Source organism: Sus scrofa, chromosome 15, assembly GCF_000003025.6.
Source record: "Sus scrofa isolate TJ Tabasco breed Duroc chromosome 15, Sscrofa11.1, whole genome shotgun sequence".
Classification (NCBI taxonomy): Eukaryota; Metazoa; Chordata; class Mammalia; order Artiodactyla; family Suidae; genus Sus; species Sus scrofa.
In genome coordinates, this window is record NC_010457.5 from 109,314,229 (window position 1) to 109,325,851 (window position 11,623).

General features: G+C 41.6%; 1 protein-coding gene across 8 annotated transcripts in view; it reads right to left on the minus strand.

Moving 5' to 3' along the window:
* The window catches only part of INO80D (INO80 complex subunit D), a 74,862-nt gene that overhangs the window by 12,476 nt on the left and 50,763 nt on the right, over positions 1-11,623 (minus strand). For all 8 annotated transcript variants that reach the window (XM_021076040.1, XM_021076046.1, XM_021076044.1 and 5 more), the window contains 4 exons: positions 11,155-11,264; positions 9,545-9,678; positions 1,595-1,812; positions 488-645 (listed from right to left, as the gene is read on the minus strand). In XM_021076040.1, the coding sequence (XP_020931699.1) occupies positions 488-645; positions 1,595-1,812; positions 9,545-9,678; positions 11,155-11,264 (620 nt within the window). The remainder of the gene's footprint in view (positions 1-487; positions 646-1,594; positions 1,813-9,544; positions 9,679-11,154; positions 11,265-11,623) is intronic.

Consider the following 11,623-nt stretch of genomic DNA (forward strand, 5'->3'; position numbering starts at 1 on the left):
AAACCTATCGATCCACTACGCCTGTAAGATGGTTACAAAAACTGCACAGGCTTCACCTTCTAAAAGAGTAAAACAGCTTTAGTTTTACTCTTTATATTCTGTATCTACAGTGAAAGACATTAACGTACGAGGGGGAGCACTTCAAACACACTGCAAAACAGCTATTTCCCTTCTTACAAGACTCAACTTTAAAAACCAGTTTTCGGAGTTCCCATCGTGGCGCAGTGGTTAACGAACCCGACTAGGAACCATGAGGTTGCGGGTTCGGTCCCTGCCCTTGCTCAGTGGGTTAACGATCCGGCGTTGCCGTGAGCTGTGGTGTAGGTTGCAGACGTGGCTCGGATCCCATGTTGCTATGGCTCTGGCGTAGGCTGGTGGCTACAGCTCCGATTTGACCCCTAGCCTGGGAACCTCCATATGCCGAGGGAGCGGCCCAAAGAAATAGCAAAAAATAATAAAAATAAAAACCAGTTTTCTTGGACCATACCTTCAAAAAAATCAAAATCTTGTAGGTCATCAGGCAGCCGCGGCAGGACGTCTGAGAAGTCCTCCTGGTTCAATTCCAAGTCGTGTGGAATGTCAGTGATCTCATTGGCAATGTCATCCGGTAACTCATCAGCACTCAGCTCTGGCGTGGACGGGCTCCTGGGGAAGACGACACGGTTGGCCCCACTGCCCCCTCTGCACCCTCACACCAACGTCACCCAGGTAGGTTTGTCAAACATGAAAATGGAAAACGGAAACTCAAAGTGTCTCCTCTCCTACTTTAAGCGAAGGAAACTTGAACACAAAACAATAGACCTCACCATGTGCGGTCACCATTTCTGCAACGTCTACCCATATATTAGGAGAAGACAACCATTTTGAGATCATATTTTTACTGCAAATTACTAAAATCAATCACAATTGGGTACATCAAGTGTGTCTTAATACTTTTTAGTAGAATTTAAAATCTGGTCAAAATGCTTACCCCCTGCCAAAATTACCAATGCATCAGATTTCTGATGCAATATTTCTGTTGAAACATATATGGAATTTCTGTTAAAACAGAAAAATCTGAGAGTAGACAATTAAATTCTTGATTTCAGCATCTGCTCCCGTGATTATAATCAAAACCTTTATTTCAGATCTAAGCCTGTCCGATATTTTGCTAAAAATTGTACTGAGGAGTTCCCGTCGTGGCTCAGTGGTTAACGAATCCGACTAGGAACCATGAGGTTGCGGGATCGGTCCCTGCCCTTGCTCAGTGAGTTAAGGATCCGGCGTTGCTGTGAGCTGTGGTGTAGGTCGCAGATGTAGCTTGGATCCCGCGTTGCTGTGGCTCTGGCGTAGGCTGGTGGCTACAGCTCCGATTTGACCCCTAGCCTGGGAATCTCCATGTGCCTCAGCAGCGGCCCAAGAAATAGTGAAAAAGACAAAAAAAAACAAAAAAAAAAACAAAAAAAAAAACACTGTACTGAACATCACCAATTCTGGACTGATACACCGAATGGTTGCTAGAGCCGACCTCCACCACTAGAAAAGGAAACGAGGCCAGGTATTCTGAGAACAGTGGGAACGCGTAAAAGAAACAAACTCTGGTGCTGCCACTGACCGGATCTGCGAGGCCTCCACTGGCAGTGAGACGCTGGCGGGCATGCTGAGGTTCCCTTGGGGTACTGCAGGGGGAATGGGTTTTTGGGGTCGACGAGGTCCACGCCTTCTCTTCTTCTTGTGTTTTTTGGTAAGTGCAGGAGGCTTGGTTTTTTTCCTGGGTTTCCTCTGCTGCTGGTGCTGAACTTTGCGGGAGCTATCTCCTCTCAAGAAATTATCCTGTGGAATGAATAAATGGGTATTATTTATTTATTTGTTTTTTATTTTTGTTCTTTAGGGCCGCACCCATGGCATATGGAAGTTCCCAGGCTAGGGGTCAGAGCTACAGCTGCTGGCCTACATCACAGCCATAGCAACGCAGGGTCCGAGCTGCATCTGCCATCTACACCACAGCTCAAGGCAACGCCAGATCCTCAACCCACTGAGCGAGGCCAGGGATCAAACCTGCCTCCTCATGGATGCTGGTAGGATTTGTTTCGGCTGTGCCACAACATGGACTACAATAAATGGCTATTTTTAAACTGAGATTATTTGGGAAAAACCTAAAAGCTGTCTGAAAAAAATACTTTCTCGATATTCTATATGGTACCAAAAACTATGTAAAGCGATAATTAAATGAATACGAAATTCATTTTAAAATTTAATTCAGAGCAAGACAAATACCATATGATTCACATATATGTGGAATCTAAAATATGGCACAAATGAACCAATCCACAAAATAGTAATGGACTCACAGAGAGGACAGACTTGTGGTTGCTAAAGGGAGGGGGAGGGGAGAGGAAGAGGAATGGACGGGGAGTTTGGGGTTAATAGACGCCAACTATTACATTTAGAATGGGCAAGCAACGAGGTCCTACTGTACAGCACAAGGAACTATGTCCAATCTCTTGGGATAGACCATGATGGAGGATAGTAGGAGAAAAAGAATGTGTATATATATGTATGGCTGGGTCACCATGCTGTATAGCAGAAATTGGTACAGCACTGTAAATCAACTATACTTTAATAAAAATTTTTTGAAATTTAATTCAAATCAATCAGTATATACATATAGGTCATACCACATTTACAGGCTTTGTGACAGGTGCGGCAGTATAAAAAATTAAATAAAGTTTGATTTGTGCTCTCAAAGAGCTTACTTAGTCTCCCATGGGGCATGGGGGTGGGAATACAACTACAAGTATACACAAACACAGTAAAAGAAACTGGGCAATAATTACATAAATACCTTTTAAGGGTACACACAAGGAAAATCCTCTATTTTTAGTGATGTGGAATTCAAGGATAAAGAGCTTTTAAGTCATTGGGATAAGGGGAAAGATCACCTTAGGGCTAAAGGAAATGACAGAAAGAACACAGAAAGCACAGCAAGAACCTGGGTGTGGCTGTTATTTATGGCATAATGGAGGATAAAAGGTAAGAGTAAGCCAGCTGGAATGAAGTTTGGGACTGGATCACTTATGACTCTGAATACCCTGTTACAGGTTTAAACTTTATTTTATTGGCAATGCAGAATGATTTTTGATGAAAGGAGTGGATGTTTCAAAAGGATTAACTACCCTGGTAGTTAGGTAAAGGGACAGAGAGAAGCAGCAAGTAAGTTCCCACCAGAGGGCTCTTTCAACAGTTGGTACAAGTCAAACAGCGGAGGCGTTCCCGTCGCAGTGCAGCAGAAACGCATCCGACTAGAAACCCTAAGGTTTAGGGTTCGGTTCCTGGCTTCGCTCCAGAGGTTAAGGATCCGGTGTTGCTGTGAGCTGTGGTGTGGGTCACAGACACGGCTCGGATCCTGTGTTGCTGTGGCTGTGGTGTAGCCCCCTAGCCTGGGAACCTCCATATGCCGAGGGTGTGGCCCTAAAAAGACAAAAAGGACAACAAACAAACAAAAGCTAAGACAGCTGAGGGCAAAGTGAGCAGGGATGGAAACGAAAGGGCCTGCTGAGAGAGTCCAAGACCTGCCATCTCCTCGGATGTGGTGAGGATAAGGGGGAATAGAGAACTCTCAAGTGTTTCTAGGGTCTCTAGGTGAGGTGACGATTAGGTGATGATGTCTTCAGGTAGGAGAGAGAACCGAGCAGACAGAGTCCAGAAGAAAAGCTAAGGAATTCAGTTAGGCTGGCATACAGTGTGTCAAGACGTTCAGCGAGGCAGGAGAAAACTGAATCCGGTGCAAAGGAGTAAAGAGAGGGATGGAGGTGTCGACTTGGAAGTCGTGACACAGCACAAGTCCTTCAAGTAACGTACGTGGGCCAGGAGACAAGGTAGAGAGAGAAGAGAGTGGGGACCCAGCTTTCTAAATCTGCCACAATTAAGTGAGGAGGCAAAGAAGAACCAGGAAGGAAGAACAAGAAAGTTAAAATATAACCACCATTCTTCAGCTAGTACCCTTAAATCTGAGTATAGATTCCATCAATTCTCAGATGCACATTTTATTATCTCTGCAATAACAGAGATATTACAATATTACAATAACAGCATCTTATCACTGCTGTCGGTCAAGAGATTATAGTTGGCATTGCCTACACATGCTCAAAACTGGTCATAGCTCTTTGTACTGCCATCATTTAAATTAGGGTATGTGCACTATTGGAGTTCCCATTATGGCTCAAAAGTAATGAACTCAACTAGTATCCATGAGGACTCGGATTTGATCCCTGGCCTCGCTCCACTGTGGGTTAAGGATCTGGTGTTGCTGCAAGCTGTGGTGTAGGTCGCAGATGCAGCTCAGAGCTGACGTTGCTGTGGCTGTAGAGTAGGGTGGCCGCAGCAGCTCCAATTCGACCCCTAGTCCAGGAACTTCCATATGCTGTTCATGTGGCCCTAAAACACACACTCACACACAAAAAGGTATGTGCACTATTAGTTTTACATGTAGAGGAACAACTGTTGTGTATGCAGAAAGGCGCAAAAAGCAGCAGAGTATAAAACTGTTATTAGTGAAGCAAATATTCATTACTGAAGAAGTGACCACAATCCCCTCTACCGCTTTTTTTTTGCAAGGTGACAGCCAAATGAGAAGGGAAAAAAAAATCACAAAGTGGACAAAGCTGTGTTAGATGTATACAAAAATACTGCCTTTCACACATCAAGAATTAGCTGAAACCAAGAGTGATATTGAAGATAAAAATATCTAAGTCTAAGGAAGCTACTTTGATAATATAAAACAAAAATTGCAGGAGTTCCTGTCATGGCACAGCAGAAACAAATCCAACTAGGAACCATGAGGTTGCAGGTTCGATCCCTGGCCTCACTCAGTGAGTTAAGGATCCAGCATTGCTATGAGCTGTGGTGTAGGCTGCAGACACGTCCCAGAGGCATTCCTAAAGCCGACTGTTCATTTACCCACACTACTTATAAACACTGTTCACCCCAGCATTCTCACTGTCCCATTCCACTTCTATGTCAGGACAATGCATTTAGTAACTTACCATCTGTTAAACGGTCTCATACCAGTTAAATACATGTTCTGTCTGCCAGCTTGGACTTCCTGCAGCTTGAGCCTCTTCTATCAATGCCTGTCCTAACCAGTGGCCAAGTCTAGTCCAGAACCTCAGCCCTGACCTCTAGCCCACAAGCTATGTGACAAATTCATCATTTATTCAACAATTACCTATGGCGCATCTTTGTTCTAAGCACTGAAGATATGGCAATGAACAAAATACTCCTGCCTTTGTGAAATTTACATTCTAGTAGGGGGATACAGACAACAAATAAACTAATTAACTTTAAAAAACATTAGGCAGATACACATGTTAGGGAGAAAAATCAGGTAGAGTATGAGGATAAAAAGTGGCAGGGTAGGAGTTCCCGTCGTGGCACAGTGGTTAACGAATCCGACTAGGAACCATGAGGTTGTGGGTTCGGTCCCTGCCCTTGCTCAGTGGGTTAACGATCTGACGTTGCCGTGAGCTGTGGTGTAGGTTGTAGACGCGGCTCGGATCCCACGTTGCTGTGGCTCTGGCGTAGGCCAGTGGCTGCAGCTCCTATTCAACCCCTAGCCTGGGAACCTCCATATGCCACAGGTGCGGCCCAAAGAAATAGCAAAAAGACCAAAAAAAAAAAAAAAAAAAAAAAAGTGGCAGGGCAGACAGGCGGTGAAAGACTTCTTTGATGAAAGAGCAAGAAAGCCAATGTTGCTGGAACTCTGGAAGTGAAGAGAGCGTATAGGGTGAAGCTGGAGAGGTTGCAAAAGCCAGATCTGCAAGTGCCTCATAGCCAATGATAAGAATTTTGGATTGGATTCCAGATGTGATGGGAAGCCACTGGAAAATTTTAAACAGGGAACTAAAATGTTCAAATGTACATTCTAAAAGTCCTGCTCTAGGGAGTTCTCTCGTGGCACAGCAGGTTAAGGATCTGGCATTGTCACTGCAGGGGCTTGGGTCACTGCATGGCTCAGGTTTGATCCCTGGCCAGGGAACTTCCACATGCCATGGGCAGGGCCTAAAAAATAAAAAAATAAAAGGCCTGCTCTAAAGGTTATATTATGTATAATATGATCACATACTAGATGATTCTATTCACAAGACATTCTGAAAAATGTACAATTATAGGGACAGAAATAGACTGGTGAGGATAGAAAAGGGATGATTACAAAGGGGTAGCGCTAGAGAATTTTGGGGGGAAGGAGACGGGACTGTTCTATTACCTTGATTTTGGTAGTAGTTAAACAACTATACACACTGTCAAAACTCAGAGAACCACAGACCAAAAAGAGTGAACTTTACTATATAAAATTTGTAAATTCAGAGACAGTGGGACCCATAGACCTAGTCTACTCTGGCTGCTATGTGGGCAATACATGTGGGTGCAGGGGGCATGGCAGAAGGGAGACTAATGAGGAGACTACACAATAATGCAGGCATGGAGTTCCCATCATGGCTCAGTGGTTAAGGAACCTGACTGGCATCCAGGAGGTTTCGGGTTCAATCCCTTGCCTTGCTCAGTGGGTTAAGGATCCGGCATTGCCGTCAGCTATGGTGTAGGTTGCAGACGGGGCTCGGATCCCCAAGTTGCTGTGGCTGTGGCGCAGGCTGCCAGCTACAGTTCCAATTGGTCCCCTAGTCTGGGAACCTCCATATGCCGTGGGTGCGGTCCTAAAAAGAGAAAAAGATAAAAATAATAATAATAATGCAGGCAAAGCTGATGATAGGGTGGTACCAGTGAAGTTGGTAAAATGCGTACCAACTCAAGATATAGTTTGATTGCAACAGAACAAAGGATGGGGGAAAATAATGTATACATGTAAGGATAACGTGATCCCCATGCTACACAGCGGGAAAAAATAAAAAATAAATAAGTAAAAATAAAAATTAAAAAAAGAAAGAAAATACTAGCATGTACACTTGTTAATTGTTGGCAGGGTGAATATTATGTTCTGTGTTTTTTGTCACAAAATAAATATAATACACATTTCTAATATATAACAAAAAAAAAAAAAAAAAGATACAGTTTGAAAGTGGAGCCATGACATTTGCAGTTTTTGTCACCCAGTGTTAGTCTCTTACCAGGGAACTCAGCTGAAAAGAACTATTTTCAATTTCTTCAAAAAAAATTGTTATACTAATCAACAACTCATTAAATCAATAAAGCAGACCCTGAAGTACAGCCTCCAACATTTTCCTAGTCTTAAACTAGAAGTATTCATGAATAGTATAATTTTAAAGTGAAAATTTACGGCAGTTCCCATCGTGGCGCAGTGGTTAATGAATCCGACTAGGAACCATGAGGTTTCGGGTTCGATCCCTGGCGTTGCTCAGTGGGTTAATGATCTGGCGTTGCCATGAGCTGTGGTGTGGGTCGCGGATGCAGCTCGGATCGCACGTTGCTGTGGCTCTGGCGTAGGCTGGCAGCTACAGCTCTGATTAGACCCCTAGCCTGGGAACCTCCATATGCCGTGGGAGCGGCCCAAGAAATGACAAAAAAAAGACAAAAAATAAAAAAATAAAGTGAAAATTTACAACCAGGATCATTTATGTCAGTAGTTTGAAAACTGCAGTGCCCGCATTACCAAGGGTCCGTGAAGTCATCAATGAAAGTCCACAAAAGTGGTTCAAAAAACATATGGAAGTCATTCCTTAATCATAATACAGCCTCAAGAAGCTAACAAGCACACACACACACACACACACACGCACACACACACACACACACACACACACGTCTTTTTAGGGCCACACCCACGGCAGATGGAAGTTCGCTGACTAGGGGTTCATTTGGAGCTACAGCTGCCAGCCTACACCACAGCCACAGCAACGCCAGATCTGAGCCACGTCTATGACCTGCCTACACCACAGCTCAGAGAAACGCCAGATCCTTAACCCAATGAGCAAAAGCCAGGGATCCAGCCGGCATCCTTGTGGATATTAGTCAGATTCTTTACCACTGAAGACACAACTCCCAAGAAGATCTGTATTTTAAATGTTTTTAAATTAAGATGGAAAAGTAACCATTCAACATTTGTATATGTAGTTTAGAACACAACTGTTCAAAACATATGGTCCATAAAAGAAATTTTAAAAAGAAAAGAGGAGTTCCTATTGCGGCTTGGCAGGAACAAATCTGACTACCATCCATGTGGACTCAAGTTTGATCCCTGGCCTCGCTCAGTGGGTTAAGGATCTGGCGTTGCCGTGAGCTGTGGTGTGAGTTGCAGACTCGGCTTGGATCCCGTGTTACTGTGGCTGTGGTTTAGGCTGGCAGCTATAGCTCCAATTCAACCTCTAACCCAGAACTTCCATATGCCGAAGGGCGGCCCTAAAAAATAGACAAAAAAAAAAAAAAAAAAAAAAGACAAAAAACCCAAAAACAAAGACAAAAGAGGTTCTTGGACAAGAGGCCATACATCCATGGCAACTGTGGTCTAGAAACGTTGAGTCATCAGTCCTTGTTATCCATTTAGCTAGTGGCAATGCAAGGACCACAGCCTTACACTATTAAATCCTGGTCCACAGCCACTCAGTTATCGAGATGTACCCCCACAAACTGAAACATGCTTACAGAAGGGAAAGAGTTGTTTTACTCAGTCTTTTAGTACACAGGGTAATTAGCACAATACTTCACAAAGGGCAGACGAACTCAATAATTGTCTGATGGGTGAAATGCATTTATTTTAAGTGACTGTATAGTTGAGATAGTTCACTAATTCATACTTGTCTCTCCTCCAAATTATTCTGAATTACTTAAGCTAAAGATACATGAATGAAAGCAAAAATTAGGTTCAACAGAATTATGGTAAGGTTTTGATTTTGACTGAAATTTCATCAAATACCCAAGACATGCACAGAATTGTATACAAAAAAAGCAAAACCTAGAGAAATGGGAGTCTTGGGAAATCTGCCTGTGTATAAGAAAATGTGTCTTTTTTTTTTTTGGTCTTTTCTAAGGCTGCACCTACGGCATATGGAGGTTCCCAGGCTAGGGGTCCAGTCGGAGCTGTAGCTGCCAGCCTACGCCACGGCCACAGCAACGTGGGATCCGAGCCTCGTCTGCAACCTATAACATAGCTCATGGCAACGCTGGATTCTTAACCCAATGAGCAAGGCCAGGGATCGAACCCACAACCTCATGGTTCCTAGTCAGATTCGTTAACCACTGCAACACAACGGGAACTCCAGAAAATGTGTCTTAAGGAGAAGAGTCGTATAGGAGAGGTATAGATAATAAACAAAATGACTATATCTAAGTAATTACTACATACTTCCTAGAATTTTTTTTTTCAAACCAGGGTATAAAATTAATTCAATGGTTATAACCAGTATTTTTTTTTCTTTTGGTGAAAACAGCACAGTCTATGAAATACAAGGTATTAACAAAGTTATTGTTTCATAAAATTTGTCTCAGTGATTTACATACACACATAGTATGTATCGTCACAAAATATTACCTGCTGTGGATAGCTATTAAAACCTTGAAAGCCTCTGTTGCAGAAAATAAAATATGAACTCACCATTTTTTTGGCATGTTCTTCACACAGAGGTGTCTGGTGTGTAATGTCAAAAACGGGCACAGAACACTGCTGTCCATCTGCAAACTTGGCCGTGCAACTTGAGAAGAGTTGCTGAGAGCGGTTCAAGAGGATATCTGGTTTTTTTTAAAGTTAGGAATAAAATACACTGAAGCAGTACTTATTTTTTCAATTTGCATATAGAAGTTGCTTCTTCCCTTACCTGTACTTAGTAAGTACACACTTTAATATCTATAAAAGCTAAAGAACCAACCTGAATACCAACGCAGGAAAACTACAACTGCTGAATTTATCATCTTCATTTATCAGAAGATACTTGTAAAGGAGTCTCTTTTGCTAACGGCTTCCTAACATGAGTTTCCCTTACGGCCGTTCTGATTCCTGTTAGTAGGGTCATTTCCTTCTTAACACGCTTAACTCCTGAAAGTTCTACCATAGTGGCAACGTGGTTTTTTGGTTTTGGGTTTTTTTTTTTAAAACCTTAATCTTTTAAGGAAAATTTCTGCCTGTGATACTCATCAAGAATAAATATTTAAAGATAAAATTACCAAAAACTCATCTAATTTTGGATCCTTCATTTCACATTTTCAACACCAAACTCAAACCTGCAACTCAGGAAAAATCACTTTTAAATCAAAAGTGTACTATTAAAGTTGGGATGTCAGCTTGACATTCCAAAATTAAAATAATCAATCTTTTAAAAATAATTAAAAATATTCTTTAAAATAATCAATATTTTTAAGTATCCATACTTTTAGTCACTAACTATATTTCTACAGATTTACTTTATATCTATTAAGGAAATACCATTCATTTTTCCTTCATGCTTTTATAGTTAAGGTCATTTATAAAGCCTTTACTGCATAGAACTGCAGCTGGAAAAGCTGCGAAAATACAATGCCAAGAACAAAAAGGAAGGCAAAGATCAACTAGTAAAGAAGAGTAAGTAATTGCTACTATATAAGTTTTTTAAATGCTACTCAACTTTAAATGTTTAATAAAAGTGAGTAATAAGATTCACAACCAGCCTGAAGCTCTTTAATAGAGGTTTTCCTCAAGTATATTCTGTCTTATGGTATCTTCTTTCCTAGTCAGTGCTGTTTGTTATCTTTCAGTTGTTTCAAATCAGCAGCATACTCAATAAAAATAGTAAATTAATCCCACAGCAAAAAAGCATACTATAAAACTGCATAACTTTGTTGGAAGACTAAAAATAGTTTTTGAATAATGGGATTTGGTTTTCCCGTCAATGAGTGTCATAGTTGCCTCTTGCAAACTTCCTAGAAGCACTAGAAAGACCAGAATCCTGTTATCAAAATTTAAGTGGTAGCCACTGGAAGAACCTACTACTGGCTGTCAATTTTGCTTATTTTTAGATGATTCTTGAATAAAGAATCACAATGATATAAGCAAAAAAAAAAAAAAAAAATTATTCAGAGGACATCACTGAACATCAGAAGTTATATGAAAATTATTTTAAATATTAAATATTTATGACTTCAACAGTCATTCAAAATTGGCCTGAGAATGAAATACATCTCCCAAAGGAGTCAGTACTTTCTAATGCGCACTTGAAGTAGTTAAGAGGATACGTTGGAAACAGTGTCTGGTGAATGGAAGGGCTTTGTTGGTGCACTGCTCGCCCTTCACGGTCCCACTGCATGCTGCTGGCTCCACCTCCTTCAACTTGGTCCGGCTTAGACTAGGGAGCGAACAGCACAAAATTAATTTTTAAAAAATGTCTCAACTGGGGCAATTATTCAAAATAATGTTACTACTCTGTACCACCCACATTTTAACGATCCACACTTATTAATTAAAACGCAAACATGAGTCACCAGTACCTGTTTCAATACTTCCCCAGTCCACTGACAAAACAAATAATGACATCATAATTGGTCTCAACTGTGTTTTTTTGTTTGCTTGCTTGTTTAAATGATATTTTGGTTCCTTTTACTTCAAAAAGAGGCAATATAGTGATGAAGACCCGGAGACTAGATCAGACAGACCTGGTTCTGAATCTTGACTCTACCTCTTACTAGCCGTGTGACCTTGGACAAG